Source organism: Furipterus horrens, unplaced genomic scaffold (assembly GCF_987537825.1).
Source record: "Furipterus horrens unplaced genomic scaffold, mFurHor1.1.pri manual_scaffold_10, whole genome shotgun sequence".
Lineage (NCBI taxonomy): Eukaryota > Metazoa > Chordata > Mammalia > Chiroptera > Furipteridae > Furipterus > Furipterus horrens.
Window position 1 is genome coordinate 23,427,770 of NW_028327180.1, and position 25,803 is coordinate 23,453,572.

The 25,803-nt window shown below is 32.2% G+C and overlaps 1 protein-coding gene across 1 annotated transcript in view; it reads left to right on the plus strand.

Moving 5' to 3' along the window:
• The window catches only part of FSTL5 (follistatin like 5), a 494,569-nt gene that overhangs the window by 421,032 nt on the left and 47,734 nt on the right, over window positions 1-25,803 (plus strand). The window contains exon 12 of the mRNA XM_090288197.1: window positions 19,444-19,593. Within this exon, the coding sequence (XP_090144323.1) occupies window positions 19,444-19,593 (150 nt within the window). The remainder of the gene's footprint in view (window positions 1-19,443; window positions 19,594-25,803) is intronic.

Here is a 25,803-nt window from a genome sequence, read left to right on the forward strand (position 1 = left end):
CAGAAGTGAAATGCCAAAATCTAATGCAACATCATAACTTCACCTGCTCCTTAATTTAGAACACCTCCCATTTTTGGAGATAATGTTCACTTTAACAAAAAGAAAGAAAATAACATGTATATAATCTGGTAGAAAATTGGGATATAATCAATAAGTACTTTATAAATATCACTTTTCTTCTTTATCTCATTTTTTCATGAGGGCTCAATGAAAGGAATGATTTAGATTTACATGGGAAATATCCACTTATTTATTTATGTGTACCTTATGTGATTTATATATATATTAAGGATAATTTTTACAAGAAAGAAATTATAATTATTTTATACTGCCATATCGTCGTCGGCAGCCGTCCGTCTCGAGAGACGATGATGTAGCTTCTTAAGAGTCTATCTGCACCGCCGAGAATGGCTGTGCAGTCCGACTCGGGAGTGACATGGTATCTGTCTCCTCCCGTGTTGAATCGACATCTTGTGATGACGCTGAAGCTACAGAGCCTGGGCAGGGTGATATGGAGGGTCTGCTGTTGCCCATGCAGCAGACCCCCCCTCTCTTCGCAGCTGAAGGGTCCAAGGGAAAGACGGAGTCAATACAGCTTGGCTTCAGGTGCGCCGCAGGAGTTGCCGGTGTTGACTACAACGTCAAACCTTCTTAGGGACTCCGGCTCCAGATTTTCTGTCGGGGTTTACTCCCTTAGCCTTTCCCCTGAAGAGGTATGCCGCAAGGCAGCGGAGGTTTTTTGGAGTCAGAGTTTTCCTTCTCTGATGTACCCTGACTGGAAGATCGAACCAGCGACACTTAGCTCGCAGGCCGACGCTCAATCCACTGAGCTAAACAGTATGTGAAATACAGTTTATTTTTGTATTGTTATTTATTAATATTGTATTATTTATGTATTACAACTGTAACCTACTTTTGCCCACTCCTGTATGGAGATAACAATTTACATCTTAAAGCCATGCCCCAAAATGAGAAGAAAAATTATGAGAGCGAGATAAGATAGGGAAGCTTCCCTCCAGACACTCTGTAGGACAAAGTAGTCTAATGGCCTCTTAATTCCAATAAAGGAAGTAATTTGACTCAATATGTTGTGATTGTTTGAAACAGATGAACCTATGTTTAATTGCAAAGTATTTTAGTTATGGGGTAAAATCTAAATAGTATTGTTACCATTTTTAAGCTATTGTTTACAAGTAAAAAGCATTTTAAATTATACATGCAATTTTATTCTGGTTTATGATCATATAATATCAATATTAATAGATCGATTATGAGTAAGGTATGTGCATGTATATGTGTGTAAATAAATATATATAAAATACAAATATTTGCAAGCCATTACATTTTATACCACATTCATGTTTTTATAAAAACATTATGGATTAGGAATCTTGGCTAGCAAACAGGTATAAAAAATGTGATGTCATATTATTATTTAAATAAAAACAAAATAGTTTGGCAGGAGAGTTTCTCTTTGATTTCTACAGGACCAGCAGTTTTGTAGCTAACTGACATTGAAACTTCAAGTACTAATTCTAGTAAAATAATCTGTAAAATCTGTATTTCCATTATAAAACTATACACCTCATGAATTTGATTTACACATGTAGAGGCAAAGAATGTTCTTCTTGCATTATATGTGTGCTGTTCCAGAATACCAGTAAATAGTTCAACACAATTTGACTCAAGTCTTAAAGAATGTGTTTTTCCAGAACATTTTTCAATGGCTATAGATGAATTAATTTTACAATTTGGAATCTAAAGCTAAAAGAGTAAGCAAAAACTTAATGTGACAGTTTGTTGTGTCTGGACAAGAGGGATGTAAAGTTTTCTTACCTGAATTTTTTCTCTTTAAAGCCTTTGGGTCCTCATACTTTCTTCTAAATATCTAGAGTAGAAAGTATATAGAATTCTGTTTATTTATCTCCATTATATACCTGAATACCTGTAGAGAAAAATTACATACATATGCATAAATATATGTAAATTATAAATGAGTTTCTATAAAAATTTAAAAATTTATAAGAGGTAGAAACCAAATACCAATGATTACAGTCTTGACTCATATCTTTCGATCTGAGAACCCCTATCAGCAGTGACCAAGCAGAGATAATTAGTTATTAAGAACTAATTTCCTGCATCACATTTTGCAAGTCACAGCCCCTGCAAATTTTATGCAAAATAAAAATATATAGAAATAGAAAAGTGGCATACTTATATTACATAAACCAAAAAATTACTAAAATTTCTATACTTTTATGGAAGAGTATGAAAATCAGATTTGTATTTTTAAGAAGAGGGCAACTTTAATAGTGTATATGTGTTTAAATTTATGACATTTCTACTGCTTTGGATGTTGAAATTAAAATATAAGAATATTTCAGCTAACCAATATATTTTTTAAAGCATTAAGAATAATATAGATAACGGTGACTTGATTAAAACCATGACCCACTTATGATTGTTAAATGTGACTATAGAGCTTTTATTTATTCAAAGAAAAAATATATTTCTTATGTAATTACTACAGTCCATTTTTATGAAATAATGACTAAGGTATATAAAATTCGATTGCTTTATTTTTATTCCTTAGTGTGAGATTGGCTTAATAATAGACTATGTATAAAAAGATGCTTTCATGATACACAGGAATACAGTGGTAGAAATAGGAAGACATTGACCATGTTATGCTTTGAGAATAAATGTTGAACTAAATAATTATTCCTCATTTGAACTCATTTTGTTTTCTATGTTTAAACACAAGACATTTTAATTTCAGAGTGTGTAAGCTACCTGGTGCAATATTCCACTAGATTTAAATATTTAATTATAAACAATTTCATGAGAAAATTGTTGAATATTATCTGAGAACGTTTTTATACAGAGAAATAGAACCAATAGGATTATCTATATCTTTATGTGTATGTGTATTTGTCACTCTATGTTGATGTCTTTATTTTAAGAAATTGACTCAGGTGGTAGTGGGTGGTGTGGCAAATTTGAAATTTGTAGGACAGGTCAACCAGGAAGAAAATCAGATAAGAGTTGATGTAGTCTTGAGTCTCAAATCCACAGCTAAGATCAGCAGAACGGAAAGTCAGACACAAATTGTTTTAGTCTTGAGTCTTAAATCTGTAAGCAGGCTGTAAACTCAAGCACGATTTCTTTGTTTAAGTCTGAGAAACCTCATTCTTAAATTGTAAGGTCTTCAACTGATTGAATCAGGCCTCCTCACCTGAGGGCAGCTCAAGTTGTCAGCTAATGGTAAATGTTAATGGCCTCCACAAACACCTTCACAACATCTAGAATAGGAGCTTGACCAGACAACTGGGTACCATAACCTAGTTGACATATAAAATTGAGCATCACATTTTACTATTTCTTTTAACCCTTTGAGTGCCATGTGTAATTCAAAATTTGGATCAACATGAGAAAAAATTATATCAATATATAACACGAGGTACAAAAAAAAGAACAAAACATAAAATATGAAGTATTCCATTGTTATTTTCATTTATAGCTATTGCAAAAAGAGTCGCTGGAAGAGACGCTGGCACTTTTGGGGAAATTGGTCAGCATCGCTCACAGCGACATTGTCACTCAAAGGGTTAAGGGCCTTGTTTAATGGTGTTTTTATTCCAGACATGCTTAGTACAGTGCCTTACACATAGCAGGTAGTCATATAATACTTGTTAAGTGAGTTTTGTGAAAATTCTATTGGTCAGAGCCTAAAGCTATTCAGTCTTCTATGCATTCTCTAAGTTTAAAGATGTATATATCTAATTTTCTCCTCAACGTAATACTTCTTATTTTACAATTACCACAAAAATGCTCTCCTTTTAATGTTTTTATGGAAGTTTTTTATAGAGTAATTTATCATTAAATTATTTTCAGGTAAATATAATTTCATAGGTCTAATAAGTCAGGATCACATAGTCAAAATGTAATGTACAGATGCTCAGTGTAAGGTAGTTTGGAATTTCATTATTTAAAATAATGAAAAACTACTTTATCTGGATTTTACAAGCTAAATCTCTTGAATGTGAGTACTGTAAATGAGTCTTTTGCAATCATTGTTTTTCCACAAAAAAAGATTAAATATGAATTTAATATTTTTTTCAAATTCACTGGTGGATATTAAGAGAGTAGAAGTGCAATTCCCAAAATAACTTACTGGCCAATAAAGTTGAGATAAAAAAATGATATATTTAAAATATAGAATCTTCCATCAGACCTCTCTGAAAATGCGATTTGCTTGCTCTAAATAAAAATTCAATTTTGGTGCAATGTCAGATTGCATCAAGCTTTTGCTTCTGATAGTGAGTTAGTAAGAAGTCATACAACTTGTTTTCAGTTATAATTTCATCTTTTTTGTTATGTAGCCTTACTAGATAGAATTCTTGCTATATTTATACTAGTTGTACACACAATTTCATCTTGTCATCAACAGTATGAACTTCAAGCAAATATAATTCTACTGCAGACTTATGAATTCAGGACTAAGACTGAAATAGGTTTGGAAAAATGTTTAAATTACAGGCTCAAGGATGACAGGCTTTTCCAAGGTTACCAACTTTTTCATTCTTCTGGTTTCCAATTACTATATCATCCTTCCCTACCACTCTTTCAATCTTTAATGCTTTATAACTTAATTTCTTTCATGTTTGCTTATAATAATCTAGCTATTGTTCTTTACACATGACATGCTGTTACCTATTTTTTCATGATTACAGAAGAGTTTAAGAGACATGCATGTCTCATCATGCCTGGGTTTTATATTTGGGGACACAGATGTTCTATTCCTGGTATTAACGCTAAATCACACTGATCTGCAGAGAAAAATACTTTCTATGGGACATCTGATGTAAATCACCTCTAAAATAGCTTTTCTAGATTTCGGATTTTCACATATGAAGAGTACAATACCTTTAGAAATAAATACTATTAGCACTCTATTAGAATGAAATTTGTGCATAAGAACTGGTTGTTCATAATGTCCAGAATACTTAGGTATGGAGAAACTGAAACTGGTACTAGAAATGGGGAACACAGCAGTCCACATTTCTTTCTCTGTGGGTGTCCCCCATCACCTCAAGCAGTGTGGCCTTCAGGGCATTCATCAATTCTTTTAGTCAAACTTACAAATTTCCCTCTTCAGTCTTTCATTCTGTTTCTAATCAAATTACTACATCTCCAAACTCTGACTGCAAAAATACTTATTAAAAAAACAGCCCCTTTAGATGATGCAGGCAATTCATTTCTCCATGAAGCCATTGAGCAACCCTTTGAATACAATGCCACTGTATATTTTAGAAAGGTAATTGAAATATTTTCCCACTTACTCTTTTCTCTGTGGGCCTCTATTCAAACTGGCGTAAGTTACAAAGAGATATAGAATGACAAAAATTTAAGCTATCGTCCCTCTGTGGTTACAATGATATCCTGCAAACAGCTTCCTAAAGAGACTAATGTAAACTACCTCTAACTAGTCCTCAGAAGATTACTCTATAGATTTAAAAAAATAAATTTATGAAATTGGTCTTTGAAGCCCTAGACTTAAAGATAACTTCTGATCTTTTATTAAAAATCACACTGCTTTAAAATTCTTATTATGTGTTTCTATAAGACTTTTAAGAATGTAAGCCTTACACAGGAGGAACAACAGTGGGAAGCATGAAATTGTGCAACAGCATTTTAATGGAGTAGTGTAGCATGTTAATTGGGCCAGGTAATTTTTACCTAAGATAGCATATTGTCTTCTTTCGGAGATTAATAATAAGTACCAGCCAAGTTATTTGCATAAATGTGACCAGAATGATGTATGTGTCAGACAATCTATTGCCATAATTTTAAAACATATTTATATGAGTAGCAAGCACTTACTACACACATATGAGTACATTCTATGCACTTTAGAAAGAAATAAATGTATGTACATTAATATAAATTGAGGTTTTCAGTAGAAACTTCTTAAGGGTAAAATTGAACAGTTTGACATAAAAATTGTTCATACAAAAGTCTTTAAACATGAAAGTTTTTCACTGGAGATTTACAAAATCACATAAAGCTATCATACATGGGGCATAAACTAGTCTGTTTCAGCTTTAGTTTTATTCACAAAAAAGTACGATTTTTTAAAAATAACATTTGCTGGTAAAAATAATTGAAAAATATTTAAATAACTAGTATAATGCAATAATGCATTAAAAAAGTATTGCGTTATGATCAAGTGGGGTTCATTCCAAGGGCACAAGGATGGTTCAGCATTTGCAAATTCTGCAATAGATGCAGAAAAAGCACTTGATAAACTACAACATCCATTTATGATTAAAGAATTCAATAAAATACACAATAAAGGTCATAAATGTCAAATGCTCAGCTAATATCATACTCAATGGTGAAAAACTGAAAGCTTTTTCTTTAAGATCAGTAGTAAAACAGGGATGTCCACTCTTACCACTCTTATTCAACATAGTACTGGAAGTCCTAGCAAGAGCAATCAGGCAAGAGAAAGAAATAAAAGGCATCCAAATGGGAAATGAAGAAGTAAAAGTGTCACTATTTACAGGTAACATGGTTCTTTTTATACAAAACCCTAAAGATGCCACCAGAAAAAACTTTTAGAAAGAATTAACAAATACAGTAAAGTTGCAAGATATAAAATCAATGTACAAAATTCTAATACATTCTTATATACTAACAATGAAATTTCAGAAAAAAGAAATTTAAACTTTTTCTTTTCCAATTGCAACAAAAAGAATAAATTACCTAGGAATAAATAACAAAGGATGTGAAAGCCCATATACTGAAAAATATAAAGCAATTATTAAAAGAAAATGAAAAAGGCAATAAAATGGGAGAATCAACATAGTTAAAAATGTCCATATTATGCAAAACAATACACAGAGTTAATGCAATCCCCATCAAAAGTCCGATGACATTTTTAAATAAATAGAACAAAATAAATTATCATATTTTTATGGAATGACAGAAGATCCCCAATAGCCAAAGCAACCCTATGAAAAAAGGTCAAGCCGAATGCATCACATTCCTTGAACTCAAATTATACTACTAAGTTATGATAATCAAAACAGCATGGTATTGGCAGGAAAATAGACACACAGAAAAATAGAAAAGAATTGGGAGCCCAGAAATAAATGCACATGCTTGTGGACAAATAAGTTTTGATAAAAGGAGTCAAAAAATTACAATGGAGCAAAGGAAGACTCTTTAATAAAATAGTACTGAGGAAATTGATAAACCACATGCAGAAGAATAAAATTAGACTGCTGTTTGTTCCCATATACAAAAATCAACTCAAAACTTTCAAATCAGAAGCAATAAATTACATAGAAGAAAACATAGGTATTTCAGGTTTCTTTGGATAAATTCCCAGAAATGGAATTGCTGGGTCATAAGCCAGTTTCATTTTTAATTTTTTGAGGTAACTCCATTATTGCTTTCCACAGTGGTTGAACCAATTTGCATTTCCACCCCAACAGTGTAAAATAAAACTTAAACCACAAAGTTACTATTAATCTCTGAGCTACTTAAACTGCTAATTTATTGCCCATTAAAACTCCTTTTTTTTTTATTTTAGTAATTTATTTTCAATTTTTTATTAATGGCAAAACCTAGTGTTCATTAAGGTGTTGCTGAACATCAAGGTAATTATTTTATTCTAAGTCTCATCTGTGCAGCCTTAAAGGAAATGTAAGGTGATACACTATGGAGGGGCGCAACTACTGACAATAAAGTAAAGTAAATTGCCGGAAATCACCGGGAAGTGTTTCTTGTTTCAGGAACTGGATCCATTTACTGACTCTCTCTTAAGTGTTCTTGCTTCCATCCTGAAAAAAGACAACAATCAGTCCTATGTCACCTCTATTTTAAGAAGAAAAGTGTATTCCTTATGATAAGAGCAGAAGAAAATGAGGTTAGCATATTTAAAAATCTATATACTAGTATCACTTTCATTAAAATATAACTCTTTACTATGTAAATTTCAACATAATTATTTACTAATATGACTTCACAAAAATTAAATTATATCTGACAACTCATTTTTTAAATTATTTAGAAAACTTATAGATATAATAAAATAACACCTGATTACATAATTTGTATACATTTTAAAAGATATGCATTGACCTTGATTACAGAGGTGGTTTGGGTGAATTCTCACTCAGTGTTGTTTTTATGTTATTACTCAAGAAATTTTCTGAACTGGGTAGTGTGGCAGAACTTCTTTCAATTGTGTCAGTAAAAAGGAAGACAAGAAAACTGTAATTCCGTTGGCAATATAATAAAGATATATTTAGTTAGTTAGTTTTATTTTATTGTTTATGCTGTTTTAGCTGTTCCCGCCTCCTCTCCCTTCCCCACCTCTGCCCAGCCCCATCATCTCCCCACCCCAAGGCAATCCCTGCGTTGTTTCCCATGTCCGTGGGTTGTGCATAAAAGCTTTTGGGTTAATCTCTTCACCTTTTCTCACTCATCCTACCCCACCGCTTCCTCCCTGGCAGCTGCCAGTCTGTTTTATGGATCTAAGCTTCTGTTACTGTTTTGTTCATTGGTTATTGTGTTCATTAGATTATATAAATAAGTGAAATCATGTAGTATTTTTCTTTCATTGACTGGCTTAATTCACTTAGCATAATTTTCTCCAGGTCCATCCATGCTGTTGCAAAATGTAAGAGTTTTTTGTTTTGTTTTGTTTTGTTTTTGTGGCTGCATGATCTATTGTGTAAATATACCACAGCTTTTTTATCTACTCATCTACCGATGGGCTAAGTATTTAGACTGTTTCCAAATCTTGGCTGACCCAGTGAGTCCTCTGCTGAGAATATACCCTAGGAATCCCGAAACACCAATACAAAAAAAAAAAAAAAAAATGCGAACCCCTATGTTTATAACAACACTCTTTACAATAGTAAAGATATATTTTTAAAGAGAAAGGACAAAGTAAATGAACCTTTGGTCTGTATAGTCCTACTATAAAAAGGTAGGTGTTGAGCTAAATTATTCTTTTAATATAACATTTATATCCAAAGGTTTATAAAAATATGATTGAAAAATGGTTCTACTTACATAGTTTATATTTAATTAATACAACATAGCAAAATGCATATGTGTACAATTTGTCTGTATTCCTTCAAAAAATACTTGTAATAAATAAAATTTAGGTCATTTACAATAATAAGTAACCAGTAAATAATATAGCCCATGCTAAAATAAACTTTAAGGAAGGTTGACCTAACAGGTGCAATGTAATGCTGTTCAGTGTAGACATTCCTATGTGGAGCAAATGTGTATGTGAATTACAATCAAGTTTAAAAATAAAAATTTAATAATTTTAAACAGCTTTCTAATTTTTGAAGATGTCTGTCACACTTCAGAGTAATTTTTTGACTCAGTAGTCATCTTGCAAAAAATATTAAGCATATCTTCCAAATAAGGGGTTTGTTTCTGTGCCAGATATTATGGGAAGATTGAAGAATTTGATGAAAATGACATGTTGCCATCTGCACTGTAAGCTTATCTGCTACGGAAAAAGTTCGCTTCATGATGTAGCATTGCACTGTATTGAACCAAATGCAGATAATCCAACAACCATAAAATTAATTTAATTTATGCTTTTATGTTAACATTTTTAAATAGTTACAAGACAGTAAGCCATTCAAAGGGAGAGATTACATGTGCATACCTGTCTTCAAAAAGAGAAATATGTAAAATGTGCATTATCAAAACCATAACTCACTACTGAAGCAAAAACGAACATTGGAAGAAGGAAAGGAGGGCTTACATTGTTTGTGACATTCATGTTATTTAAATTATTTGACCCTTAAAAATTTAGTTTTGTTTCCTCTTTAATGGACTTCTAACAATAAGAAATCATTTACACAGTGGAATCCTACTTGGCCATAAAAAATAAAGTAAAATAAAATTTTACCCTTTGTGACAGCACGGATGGACCTGGAGAACATTATGCCAGTCAGAGAAAGACAATTGCCATATGATTTCACTCTTATGTGGAATCTAATGAACAAAGTGAACTAACAAGGGTATATAGAGACAGACTCATAGATAGAAAGCAGGGTGGCAGTGTTTTTGAGGGGGGCGGGTAGAGGGCTCAAGAGGAAATAAAAGAGAAAGAACCCATGGACATGGACCCCAGTGTGCTGATTGCAAGGGGTGTGGGCAGGAGATGGAGGGGGCAGAGGGCATAGGAGGAATAAATGGTAAAGGAAAAAATACAATAAAATAAAATAAAATAAAGGAATAATTTAACTGACTCCTTTTTAATATAAGAATTTCAAAGCATCAGGGTAAACTAAGCCAAAAATACTTTTTTAATGGTTTTTAAAAACAAGCAATTTTATTTTTACAGATTTCACTTATCTTCATTTTGATCATATTGCTAAACCAAATATAGATTATGAAATGAATAATACTTAGGAAATAGATAATCGAGCAGGCAGAGGAAACAAATTTCACAATACAGAACTGAAGTAAAAAACCTGAAGTTCAGTTTTAACAGCCATGTTTTAAAAGCCGCACTCTCAAACTATCTTTAAACATTTGGTCAGCTTTTATGTAAAATTTGGAATAGAGTATGTCGCTTCAAAGGGAAGAAGCAAATTCTAAATGATTGGAAGCTGTTAGGAGACAAGAGTTAAGCTCATTAGTCAAAATTAAAAAGACTGCCTTATGAAGAATTCTCCTTTTTTTCAGAGTTTAAAAACAACATTGTTGGATATCAAGATGTCAGAGAAATTGAAGAGGGGTGTGTATGTATTATTTAAACAAATGTTTTATTGATCTTTTAAATTATGAGTATTAATTATTAGTTGAAAGGGATAATTTGAGCAAATATTTTCTACTACTATTTAAAGAAACTAGAGTATAGAATGAATTTGCAAGAAGTAAGCTACATCTTCCCATGATATTCAGTAATGTTTATAGTGATGTCACAATTAAATGAGATTTTCATCATATTAAAGAAGGTTTATACATTACAGCCAGCTATTTTTTGGCAGGAGAGAGGGTGGTTAGTTAACATGTTACTTGGTGAGAAAAAAAAATTTAATCTTATTTTTTCTCCTTAGGTAGCTAATTTGCTAACTGACTTTGTTAAACAAAGTTAGGAAAGACTATTATTGCTTCTATATAAATTAGATCATCATTATGTTGGGGAATAAACACAACTAATTCTTTAATTCCAGATATGCACACTACCATTCAATGAAATTGATCCACCATGAACTGTGGTTCCATATAATTTACATTTCCTGATATACTCCATTATTGTAGGATTCCGTTAGTGCTTAATATTAGCTTTCAATTCAAACAACTTTTTGTGAATCTTTATTTTTTCTTTAATCAAACTTCAAATCTTTGGTCTTGAGGTTTAATTTGATCTCTCCATTATTCAAACTTATGCCTTTTGCAACAGACATTAAGTCCCTGCTCCTGGGGTTTTCAGTGCTCACTGGTATCGGGACCAACCCTAGCCAGGATTGCAACTTATTTGCAAGAAGCAGGAGAACCAAGACACAAACCATCCAGTCCTGTGTTTACAAAATATCTAGAGTTTTCTTCTTTTGTGTTCTGTAGGAATTTGAAATCTAACAATCTCCAAATGTATTTTTTTAAATTGGCCATTTTAACCTAATACATTATTTTTATTACTGGTAAAACACTTTTCATTTCAGCAGAGAAGAGTAATTCAGATAGCTTTGACCATTTTTCTTTTTCTTTTTTTCTATTGTTCTGCTATGGTTGTCCTAATTTTCCCCCATTGTTTTACCCTGCCCCCTCTCCCACAGTCAGTCCCCACCCTGTTGTCCATGGCCGTGGGCCATTTATATCTGTCTATTCCTCAATTAGACCCTTCTCCTTCTTTCCCCCTTTATTCCCCTCCCCCCTCTCCCTTCCCCTCTGGTCTCTGTCAGTTTGTTCCTTGTTTCCATGCTTCTGGTTCTATTTTGCTCATTTGTTTTGTTCATTAGGTTCCTCTTATAGGTGAGATATAAAACAATTGACAGTATCCTAATTTAATCATCTTGATTTCCAGATGGAGACAGGACAAAGGTCAAGTGATATGATCATTGTCACAAAACTGCCAAATGATAAAGGGTGTTCCTGACCACATGTTCAATAATTCTCCCATACTTAAAAAAACTCTCTGAAACTTTTAAATAACCACAGTGAACTTCTCTTCTAAAAATTGTGGGAAATTTTTCAAATTTATAAAAATGTGTAGATTATTATAGTTTTCATGAAATGTAGCCCATAGGGAATTTTCTATGTGAAAATAATAGGTAACATTTATCGATAACTTTCAAACATGGTTCACTTAACTTGCATAATAATCCTATGTGATGGATAATGTTATTATACCAGTGAGGAAACAAGGCTTAAAAGAAATATTAACATACATATGAGTGTAAAGCTGAACATTATATCTAGATCTGGTTGACCTCAAAGTATGTTTTCTTAACATCTTAAATATATTATCTCTAAAGAGAAACCAGTCCTCAGTTTATGACAGTGTAGTGTTATCAGCTCTATTTTTATTCTAGCACTGAAAGACACAAATACATTCTTTATATGTCAAAATAAAAGATAAAAATATCTGTAACTTGGTCTTTGTACTTTTATATACTAGAATCAAAATTCTCCTATGACAGTTTTCTAAGATAGGCTAGATTAAAGCAAATCAACCCCTAAATTGCTGTGACTACTTAGGCTTTGATTTATACAAGCTAACTGTTTATGACATTTTAATAAATGAAAAGCAAATAGAATGAGATAAATGTAATATATCCAATTAAAGAAAAGAGCGGTTGTTTTGCTTGGGTTATAAGCAGCGATCTCAATTAAAAATTGATGAAAGTAGTTTAACCTCATTGTCTTTTTTTAAAATAGTTCAATAAAAAAGAGCCATTGATATTAAATGGTTTAATACATTATTTTAATATTTAGTCTTTTAATTTTGCAAAGCAAGATTTAAAATAAAATATAGTATATTCACAAGTAGCTCTCCCTTGATTATATATATTTTCACATAGCTATAAAAATATTCTAGAAATCCCAACCTAAATATTCCAATCCAGTACAAAAGAACCCTTGTTTCATGTGCCTTGATTCATGGTAAACTAAACAAGCCCTCAATGTGAACAATTATTGGCATTCTATTGAATTTGGTAAGGTAAACACTCTTTTTTCAAATGTTTCATTATTCGCTTTACTGTTTATCTCAATAGAGTCAAATTGTGACTTTTGGGTTAAAAAAGACTATTTAAAAGAGAGCTATAAAACAAAAGAAAGCTCAGAATTAGTGCTTTCTAAACTATTTGTGGGAAAGACTAGTTTTTGATTTTGCTTGATCTATTTTTTTTTTTTAACCAATAGGTTGTTTCCACTTCATGAAACCCTCCAAACAGGCTTGAAAAGACCCAAACTGGTCTAAAACTTGTTAAATAATATAGGTCCACTGATCATGCATGTGGATATTATGGCAATATCAAATTGCTGTAAAAGATTCTAATTGGTTATTTTTAATTTCTGTACTATTATCAGCTTGGCAATAAGTAGTGTGCTAGATGGCACCTTTCCACAGACCACATTTTGAATCATGATTCTCTAGAATTCAGTTTCTCAATGATTCTGGATGACATGGCATAGTGTTGAACACCATGATTGAGAAATATGCATTTAATACACTCCTTATTCTATTAATTAATTAATTAATTAATTGTTTATTTATTTTTGCTATGACAAGTGAGTTAAATTTAAACATGTATTTACAGAAAAAAAATTTCAAACTTAAATGCTTTTGTTTACATATTTATCAAAACATCAAATCTTCTCCCTTCACCTTTGACTCAATATTCATTTCCAGTGATTCAGTACATATCCAGGAGTGCCCTTGGGTGAGTCAGCAATGCTGCCTAGGTTATGCCCAAACTGGATGTATGAGGGGGGACCCCCAAAAATTGGAATTTATTTATAAAAAATTGTGTTTTTTTTTCATGTTTAAACTTCAGCCACCTTCAAAGTACTCTCTATTTGATGCAATATACCTATTGACATTTTTTCCACTGCTCAAAACAGTTTTTAACTCGTCAATTTTGATGCCTTTTAGTGCTTTTGACATTTTTTGTTTCACTTCTTCCACATCAGCAAAATGTTTCCCTTTAGGAGTTATTTCATCTGCGGAAACAAACAAGCAAACAAAAAAAGTCACTCAAGGTGAGATCGGGTAAATAGGGAGGGTGGGGCATAGAGATCATGCAGTTTTTGGTAAAAAACTGCTAAATACTCAGTGAAATGTAGGCAGGTGTGCTTGTAAATCACCCATCATGAAATGGGCAAACACGTTTAAGGAGTCTCCAAAGAAAATTCACTGGAGCTGAACACAGCCTCTCACAACAACGCCAGCTGGTACGCTGATACAGATGGGTTCCTAGAACACATATCCGGGGGCGGAGGGCATGTATTGCAAGCGGCCTGCTATCCAGATGATAATTCCATGTTTGGGGGGATCCCCTCTCATATACATCTTAGATCACCTTATTTGTTCCATACTTATTTCTACCTTCATTATAATACTAATGCCAGTTTGTTTTCATTCACAACTACATATATTACATAATGCTTTGTTTTTTGAGCTATGCAGAAGATCAGATATTTACTTTTCTTTATGTCTTAGAGAACCCTAACTTATTAATGTTTAATTAGCTTGTTTTTCAATGCTTTTGTTACCCAAACAACTAAGCCTAGTACTTTAGATTATTAAATCTATTTTTAAACTTTGTTTTATAGAGAAGATATTTTATATATCAATTATAATTATGTTCTATGCATAGGTTTACTGCCTAATAATCCTGTTATTTTATAGAACTGCTTAGGTTTTAAACTTTCCTTATAAAAATCAAGCCTTATTATCTACCTCTAGATAGATACCACCTATCTATCAGTATTGTCTATTTTTCATCTATCTATTTGTCTCTGTGCGGTCGTTTGTGTGTCCATGTATATTTTATCTTTCCCTGAATTATTTTCTATTTAATTTTGCATCACATTTACTACTTTTATTAATATAGTACACTTTTTTTCCTCTACTATGTCTTTATTTCAAATTGCTCGTTCAACAGTTGTTGTTTTTTTTCTGGAAAGAGACAAAATGAGGAAGGCCTGGATGTCATCTGTCCATGTTAATAATAAAGCAATAAGAATGAACAACCTCTCAGAGAAATTAAACACAAAGGAAACAGAGCAGAAAACCAAAGTCCAAGGTTTAGCTTACTTGAAGTCACAATTATAGAACAGAAAATAAAGAAACCACTATAGGCAGAATTTTAACAATAGGATTAAAATGATAGCTAGGGTAGTGATACAGCCTGGAACTCCTGGTCAGTGACATTTTATTCTGCCAAGGTCCAGAAAGTAAATATGGTAGGTTTTGTAGTCCATATAGTCTTTTTCTGCCATTGTAGCTTAAAAGCAGTCATAGACAGTATTTAAATAAATGGTTGTAGCTGTGTTCCAATAAACCTTTATTTATATAGATTTGAATTCCATATAATATTTATATGTCATGAAATAATATTCTTCTTTTGTTAATTTTCAACAATGCAAAAGCATTCTGATTTCCTAGGCCACATACCAAAATAGGCAATGAGTTGAATTTGGCTTGGGGATCTTGTTTGCTGATCATTGCCTTACAAAAATAAAAAACATTTTAGAAATAATCAATTGCCAAAAACACTCAAATACAGCAGAAATTATAAGCAACTCACATGCATTCTCTCATATTCATGTCTTTATTTACATACATAGCTTTGCACAATATTTTTCACATAGTAAGTGCTCAATAAATGCTTACACCAGAACTGAAGACTAATGATGAGAAATTCTGAGGCCACTGGTGACTTTTCAAGACAACTCTTTTGGAAAAGATAGGATCATGAAAACCAGTTTGCAGTATGAACAATTTACAGTGAAAGACCAAGAAATGGAAGTAAAGTACTAGACAGCTTGAGTAATGTCTGAAGAGAATTAGATAGATGACTGGAACTGAAAGCAGATGAAGCCAATTAATGTTGTTTTATTGTTTGCTTCTTAAATAAAGCAGACTGTGCATGTCTGAGTACTTGGAGACATAAATGAAATTATAAATGACATGTAGGGCAGATCTTTCTGAAGGCAAAGGACAGTGGACAAATCTATTATTGGAGAAGGATGAGAGGTGGGAATGATGGCAAAAACTTGAGTTGCAAAGAAAATGAAACTACTTGTGACAAATAACATTTGTCCCTTCCATGAGTGATGCAAGATGCGCTATAAAGGGGACTCTGAAGAAGAAGGAGGAGGAGGAAAAACAGAAAGAAGAGGAGGACGGGGAGAAGGGGGAGAGATGGGAATTTGGAGATTTAAAGGCAAGGTATTTTCAGTAGGTAATCAATATGATAAATAAAAGTGAAAAATTACTACAGAAGATGAGTGCATATATTCATCTATTTGACCTATTTAGCTTTAGCAAATCAAGTATCATCAACACTACTTTAATTGCTAAATCAAACTTCCATCATCACTAGTAAGATACAAGTATCTTGTATTCCTTTCAAGTTTTTGAAGAAAACACAGAAAATACGTAATTAAATGTGGAAATAACCCAAAGGGAAATAGATAAGTTCTAATTATGAATTAGAATTGTATTTTTCTTATTGACTCTCTTCCTCATTACTTCTAATGTCTTATTAATTCCTTTCATTCTAAATGGTAGTACACATTTCTATAAAAAGTAATTTAATGATACTCTCTGATATAATCCTGACAATTTTCCTCATCAGTATGTATTATCTTAATCTTATTTTGCATCTCTGGTATTTTTTAGCTTCTCTTTTATCCCATTAAATGCCTAATGCATGTGAAAACATTCCTCTACAATTTTTATCCACAGAAATAAATATTAATCTATGTAAGCTGGAAAAATAAGAGTGCTATTGTAAAATGGGACCTAATAGACTATAATCAGAAATAATGGCGTGAAGTGAAGCAAAGAAAATTCAGGATGACTGTCAGAAAACTTTTAATGGCTTTGTAAAAATGATTGTGAGTCTGGTCAGGAACATTTTATGGGAACAGCATACAAATAGGAAACAATTCCCAGCAGAGCCATTTATTTTACTGTTGAATAGTTTTGTAGCAAACAAAGGGGTGGAAATCGCTCCTGGTTCAGCAGTTGCTGGGCTGACAGTTATGTGTCAGGTCACTCACACTTTGTTATTTTGGCAGGTTTCATTGGTAGTTTTTACACAACGACAGGGACTTTGTAAACAGTTTCCCCATATTCTGGGCCTTGCATCCACCTTAGGTCCCACTTTTTTCTCACTCCTCCATGACTTTCAATTACATATTTTATGTAGGGTTTGATTCTCACAAAATAGGTTCTTGTCAAAGATATTTAATGTACTTCTGAGAAAAAACATTAGCCCTAGAAAAGAACATTTCAGTGAATTGATGAAAGAAAGTACAATTCTGTCCTCTATTTCTGGGCATGTGCTGAGAACTGATTTCTGCTGTCAGGTTCGTCCTGCCTGCTTCAGGGTGCTGCCTCAGGTAGTCAGTCCTCTTAGAATGATCATGGGACATCCCATGAAATGGAGTTAATTTTATACCTCCAATATTACCAGATGCATACATTAGATGTTCAGTTTTCAGGGTTTTTTTTTTGTTTTTTAATTTTATATATATATATATATATATATATATATATATATATATATTTATTTATTTATTTATTTATTTATTTTTTGGCTTAGAAGCCTGGAATAGCCTGTATTGTTTAGAGGACCACACTACCTCTATATGTTCTTGGTGTACCAACTGAACCTGACAACTTCTGAACTGATTTTTAAAATTAGTGAACCCTCCAGGCCTTCCCTGAATCAGATCTGAAATTTGGAGAACAAATAGAGTAGACCACAGAGTGAACTTCTCATTCCAGAGTGCTCTGGTTTTTACAGGGAAACCACCTATTTATGGTTGTGCTGCCTAATAAGGGTTACATTGTTGAGGTTTTCGTTTTAATCACCAAATGCCAAATGCAGTTTATCTGTTGTCAGTATGATCTTTAAATTACAGTAGTCCCTCCCTATATCACGGTTCACTTATCGTGGCCTCACTGTATGGTGGCATTTAAAAACAAATAATATATTTAATTATTTATCGCAGATTTTTCACTATATCACGGGATTTTGCAGTACTCTAAAAGTTATGTTATGTAAAAAGTTAAAGTTATGTAAGTTTAAGAGTGTAGAATATGTTTAAGAACATAAGTATTATTTATAAAAGTGTGGAAAAGGTTAATAAGAGAGTGGGAAAGGTTAATAAGGGACTGGGAATGGTTTATAAGTGTGTGGGAAGGGTAAATAAAGCCTTAAAATATGTATAAATACTAAAATAAATGTAAGGTTCCTACTTCGCGGATTTTCACCTGTTGTGGGGGGGCCTAGAATGTAATACCCTCGATAAGTGAGGGAATACTGTAATAGAAAAACTCAATGGTGTTCATAATGAAAACTTTGTTGATTTTGTTTTATGATTATTGATGGTGAATGGAATCTCTGATGAATGATGATGGTTTTGAGTTAGAGAAGAGAATATTCTACTTTAGCTTAAGAGTTACTAACTGGAATATCAAGTCAATAAATTAGATATCAGTAATCAATGATCAGAACTATATCACAAAACAAGTGAAATACATGTATCAGTGTTTACTATTATGTCATCATATATACAAGTATTTATTATTACACATACATTTTATGTACAGTTCAACAAATCTCTTCTTAATGGTTTTTCTAACTATAAGTAAGTTGAAAGAATTAGGAAACCAATAGACAAGTGAATAAAAGACAAATCTGAAACAAAAATAATGAGCTAAATGATATTTCTTATACTTGTGATGTGTCTGCCAGTGTGAATCACAGAGGCTTACATACCCCTTCAACATGCATTTATTGACAAAATGCAGGAAAGGAAAAAATAGAAGGTATTTTTGCCTCATTTATGGCCATCCAGCCCAAGTTATGTAATATTTAACCAGAACACAGTTATAGAATAAAGGAGAGGAATAAAAAGGTTTGCACAAATTAAAGGGTTTTGTAAAATTTGATCTTGATGCCAACTTAAAAAATTAAGTTACCATTCTGAATACCCACTTAACATTCAGATTAATTTCTATAAACATTTAATAAGCTTAAATGCATACTATATACTGTTTTGATCGATTTAACTATTTATATTTATCAATTATTATATTTACAGTTTGATGCTAAAGGTAGTAAGGCATCAATTAATTTTATGCAAAATATGCCATGCCATATTATAATTTAAGGTACTCATTTTATTTTTCTGTTTTCAAAATTATAGGATGAAGTCTGTCCCAAAGCTGAAGGAGATGATGTTCAGAAATGTGTATGGGCCTCGGCTGTTAATGTCAAAGACAAATTCATATATGTAGCACAGCCAACTTTGGACAGAGTCCTAATTGTTGATGTGCAGTCCCAAAAAGTTGTCCAGGTATGAATGATTCCTACTTTTAAAGTAACTAAAAATCTTTACTTTAATGTAATTTAATGGTCTTTACCTGATCATTTATGCTTTGCCATTTGATTGCCATGTATAACTTGCTTCACTACATGGGTAACTAAAATATATGCAATTTCTGCAAACACTCTTCCCGTTCTTGAGCCTAATGAATTGGAGAAGTAATTTAAATCTTTTGTTTTCAAATGTTTGATTCCATGAACACATACTAACATGACTAGTTTCACAAAAATCATCCTCAGAGTTGTTTATTCTATCTAGAGCAAGGAGAGGCCCAGTCAGACACCAATATAGATGTCGCTGCTTATCATCCCAGAAATGCTGTTATATCTTTCTCATTTGATTCCTAACAAAGGCCAAGATAATGAAAGACTTTACTAGATAATAGTAACTTAGTAGGTATTACTATAATAGTAAAACAAGTATTAATATGTACCTAGGTCAGTGACAGAGACCACTATCTCTAACAAATATTGCCATGGACATGTTTATGAAAAGCCATTCTAGTTTGAGCCACCTAATGCTTCATTCCTTGTTCTTTCCAAGACTGTCCAACTTGGACAATCTACTTGAACTCAGCTGCACAACAGCAAAGGGATATGCAGGGTTTGCATCTAGGCAGTCTGGTTCCAAGGTCTGGGCCCCTGATTATTATGCTCAATGGCAAAGATAACATATCAGTTACATCCCTATTGTAGGAAAAATGTGGGAACTTAATTTTTGGAGTAAAAAGACAGAGACAGTGTGGTATGTAATGGGGTTGCCTGCACAGCTCTGGTGAGGTTGTTGATGGAGTTGAATATTACTCTTCTGTCAGTGAAAAAAAAAAAGTGTTTTGAATTACAGGGACTACTGAATACCTCTTTGGAAAGGAGAGTTAAGTAGCAGATGAATGATTTGAGCGATTCTGCAATGATCTCTTCTGTAGAAATTTAGAGATTTCCTTAGTTTTTAAATAAAAATTTCCATCTGGGTTTATTCAACCTAGTATTCTTTCTGATAAAGATACTACTTCTTGAGGCCTGTTGTGGACTGGAATTATAAACTTAAAATTGTATATATATACCACATTAGATTCCCTTTTTAAAAGTAAAAATTTTCTATTTTGAATTTGTCTAAATTTTATTTTTTGCATTCATGTGTAATTTCAGCATGTGAACCTCTTTGGATAATGAATTCTGTAAGTCTACTACCTGCTAGGTATAATAACACATTCTTATATTTGTCATAATATTACCTTAGAGTATGTAAATTTTAGTCCTCAAAAGTACATGCTTAAAGGTGAATTATGAATATCATAAATATTCTATTATTATGCTTGAAAATACTTCATCTCACAGACTTTCTAAATCTTTAAAGTCTTTTTCTAATTTAAAAACATGTAAGTAACATATTTTACAGACTTAGATATTGAACTCTCTGTTTTATAAATTAATAATCAAGGCAATTCAAGTTTTAAAACTATTTAAAGAAATATTTCTAGCTACTGAAAAAAAAAAAAAACCTAAATTTGCAAAGCTTTATTTGTGATTTAAAGCTTTATTTATATTAAAGGGCAGAGATCACTCTAAAAGTCAACTGCAAAGTACAAAATTAATTTTATAAAAATAAAGCCTCCTTTCTTAATCTGACCACGTTTTTTTTGTATCCAAACTAAATTAGTCTTCCTGATTATGTGCTGTACCTCGAGTTATGTATTTATTTTTAATCTGATTATGTTATAATGAGGCAACTAACAATATCACTTACAGTATAATCAAATTTTAAACACTGAAGTTCAAAATCCAAATGCCTTATTCTTGAAAAAACAATTTTAAAAGAATACTATAATTATTTACATGTAATCTTCTGCTCTCTTTTTCAACCCAATTAAAATATGCATCCCTAGTGTTTTATACTGACCTTATTTAAGAAATCATATTTCTGACTTTTCTTTTTCAAGTATTGACTGTGTAACTTGGTATTAAATACATATTTTAGGGCTAAACATTAAAAAAGATTAAGTAGCATTGTAACATTTTATTATTAACATGAAAATGTTTTTAACAACATAAGATTTTACAGACTTTGTGATAACTTATTACCATTAGGGTATATTTGTTTTCAGTGGATACATCCATATCATTTCTATCTGCAGCTTAAAAGTCAAAGGTCACACTTTTTAAATGGAATCTATAACATTGTTGCTTTAAACATCAAATGACTATTGCGTTTCTTATTTTTACAATTTTTGTAAGAATGTCATACAGGTAAAGTTTGGCTCTATAATTGATTAACTAGTAAACAACTAACCTCATTTTGTCTTCTGTGGAACAAAATCAGGTTCTGCTTGGATGCAGAAGTGGCTTATTGGAACATCTTGGGAGTATTCTTAAGTATCATCAGCAGTCTCCTCTAGCCATTAGCACATTATCTGGAGAATCTACATCATTAGTTTAAATTAGGTTCACTTAATTAGCCAGCTGGTACTCTCCTTGTGAGACTGATAAACAAGCTGTGCCACACTGTCCCTTTATGTCAGATTCAACCCCAAGTCCTGTGTATCTTTGATGCTATTACCAGTATTTCAACCTTACGATATAAGCCTTCTTTCTAGAATCTGATACAACTGGTCCATGACCAATGTAGCATGTGTTTTTTATTTCTTATATTTGTTGCATCCCCTCAGGAAATATTGATGAATTCGTATGCCTAAGTTATGTTGAAATTTTGAGAGAGTTAAGGTTTACAGTACAAATCAAAATATTAAGTAGTTTGAAATATATTTGTGAAAATATTTAATAATACAATAAATCTTTTGATCAAGGATTGTGGCTTAATTATATGAATATCACCAGATCAAACATAGTCTATTGTATGTACAAAATTGTGGTGTTTAAAATATGGGAGAGAAATTTCTAACTTATAGTGCCAGAACTGATCTTTGTTCTGTTTTGGTGAGAGTTCATATCACCGGCTACAATTTTCTCATTTCTATAGGCTTCTCAAGGCAAAGTTTGAAAACAATTTTTCTAGCAAAATAATATTGATGATAAAATGCAAATTTATACTAAGTAATAAATGACCATTCTAAGTAAGTTAACTATGAGAGGAAAGATGAGCATATATAGAATGCTTTTTCCAAATCACATACTTTTTTATAAGACCTACTTCACTCATTTCATCTTTCTTTTAGCCAAAACTTTTTTAATCTACTTACTTTTATTAGATATTATATTTTCTTGAACATTGTCTTTTAACTTATATCATTTTTCCTGATGAATGTTAGGTGGATAGAAGAAAATATATCTATATCTATATATCTATAACTGTATCTATAGCTCTTTCTATATCCCTATATCAATGGCCTCCAAAGTGGAATGTATACAATATATGGATAGTGAAAGATGACTAGTTGTGGGAAGGAAAATCTAGTATGTCATTTATAGTTCTTTATATCTTAAAAACTCATATTTAATTTTATAAATCTTTAATATATTTACTGATATTGGAGGCCTGAATGCATCTGTATGTTGAGTGTTGATGCAACACATAGAAGACATGAGGGAGGGCATGTTGAAAGTGGGAGTTTTACAATAGGGAGTAATCGACATCGGTGCCTTCTGTCGTTTGTTCACTTTTATCTGTACAAAAGGGATAACTGTAGTGCATATCTCAAAAAAAAAAAAAAAAAGGTTGTGACAAATGAAAATAATTTTTATTTGTAAAATATTTAGAAAAAAAATGTGTTCATAATATGCCTGGTGCAGAATATAATTTTTCCATTAAATAGAATAATGATTATTTTAATAATACATTTTGACATTTTCAATTTTGCAATTTGCTTTTCACAATTAAGTAGATTTAGAGGTTCATTAATTATACACTGAGTATAACTATTTACAAGGTATTGTTCTAAGTGTGTAGGTTATATCATTGACCTAAACAAATAAAAGCTTGCCGTCTTGGAGTCTAGAATAAATGGGATAGAAACAGACCATGAAAAATAAGAATACTGGAAATGCAAATTCTACGATATGGAAGTTACTAATTTTCATTGGAAAAGGTAGGAAGGCAGAGGAAGGCCACATGGCATTGGGAAAGCTAAGAATGAAGGGAAACGCATGAAAAGAAGGCTGTGTACAATATTAAGTAGGGTGGTCAGACTGGCTCACCCAGGTGAGCCCTGAGTAAAGTAAGTGTGGAGGAAGCTGACATCGGGCTCCCTAGGGGAAGTCCATTTGGGGGAAAAGCCTTCCAGACGACAAAGTATGCCTCCCCTAATGGGCAGCAAGGAGGCTAAGAGTATCTGAATCAGAGACATCACAGGTAGAATGGTAGATGAGGGTGTTTGAGAAAGAAGACTGGGGTGTGGTGGATGAGGTAGTGCCTGGGAGTTATAACAAGGACTTTTAGTTTTACTCTGAGGGACATGGGGAGACACGGTAGTGTTTTGAACAGATTAGTGTCATGATCTGTCTACTGTTTACCAAACCAAGAAAAAAGAAACTCACTCTGACAAATTTATTGAGAAAGTCGATAGGTATAAAGTTAGAAGTGAGAAATTGCATGATGAGGTTAGAGACGACAGAGGCTCTGTGCCTGGTGATAGCGGGAGAGGTGCTGGAAAAGGTCAGGATTTGGAAGGCAAATCTAATCGTGTTTCCTAAGGATGTGAGGTATGGGAGAAGGATAACAGTCAGGATAATAGAATCTTTTCAGTTATTTTAATAAACTATGGAGAAACAGTTTAACTCTTTTGTACCACAAAGACTTACAGGTTTAATTGGGAAAAGACAATTTAAAAAGTGTCAAAAATAGCACCTTTTTTCTTTTACAAAAGCTAATGGTTTAAAATTGCTGATTATTTAGAGTAATTTCCAGAATATACTAGCAGACATTTTGTAAAATTCAATACATGCAACACGTAATTTATCTCTTTCAAAAGTGGATGATGTAAATAGGAATATATATATATATATATGCACAGATATATTACTGAAAATTGGGTTATGGCAAGATTATCCTGAAGAAGGGTGTTTGGAAATATTTTTGTCAGTGTTATATGATCTTGTTGCTGAAAACCATATAAACGTTCCCTCTGTAAAATATATATCTGCACGCTTGAAAACGTGTAAACAGATTTTTCCTGAGACTTAAACATTTCCTAAACAAAATATGTTAGAGGTAGTTTTCTTCTTTTTTGAGGTGCATGTCTGTCTCAGTTCTGGTGTGCTTTATAACCAAACACCGAAATAAACTAAATTCCATACCAAACCTTTGAAATGCTGAAACACAACATGTTCAAAGTTTTGTGAGACCATTGCATAGATATTTTTAAAATTCTAAAGTTGTTTTGAAGATTGCTTGATATTTTTCTCTTTCAAATACATATATCTTACTTTATTTGAAGGCAATTAATCATGAACTTCTTCTGTACCTCCTGGAACATTTTCTCATAAGTTAACTGTAAAAAATAGTGTGTTTTCTCATTTATAAAAATATTCATACTTTAAGGCTCAATTAAATAGGATCACCTTCTTTCCTTATCCCTCTGTCTGTATTTTACTTCTTCCTCTGACATTTCTTGGCATTTGGTCCTTATTTTCACTTTGTGACATGAATCAAGTTATTTTAAGTTCTTTTTTCACCCTCTAGCCTATAAATTTATCAAGGACAAAGACTGCATTTATTTACTTTCTCTTCTAAGTCTCAGTTTTATTGTTTGCTAAGTAGGGGTATTACATCTCTAACTTTGAAACATTATGATGCTGTTACAAAAATACCTTTAGTTCAATTAGTTTTTCTAATAGTAATAACAGTGTTTCCATAATGCTTATTATTTACCAAGCACATCCTAAGCAGTTAATATTTACTACCTCACCTATTCACCACAAACTTTAAAGTTGCTATGATTACTGCCTTCATTGTATTATAGAGGAAACTGAACTAAAAAAAAAGTTTGGTAACTCCCTATGATATTATTATTAATATTATTTAAATTTAAGTGAAGGTGCTAAGATTTGAATTCTCCTTTGGAGTACATGCTTCTAAGTATGCAGTATACAACCTCTCGATGGCTCTTCACTAGAGTGGTACTGCTCCTACAGATGATACTGCATATATTTAACCCCATGGGCTTCTTTCCATCTTCTAAAAGAGAAAAATAAAAGAATATTTCTTACACATGAGGCATAAATAGGA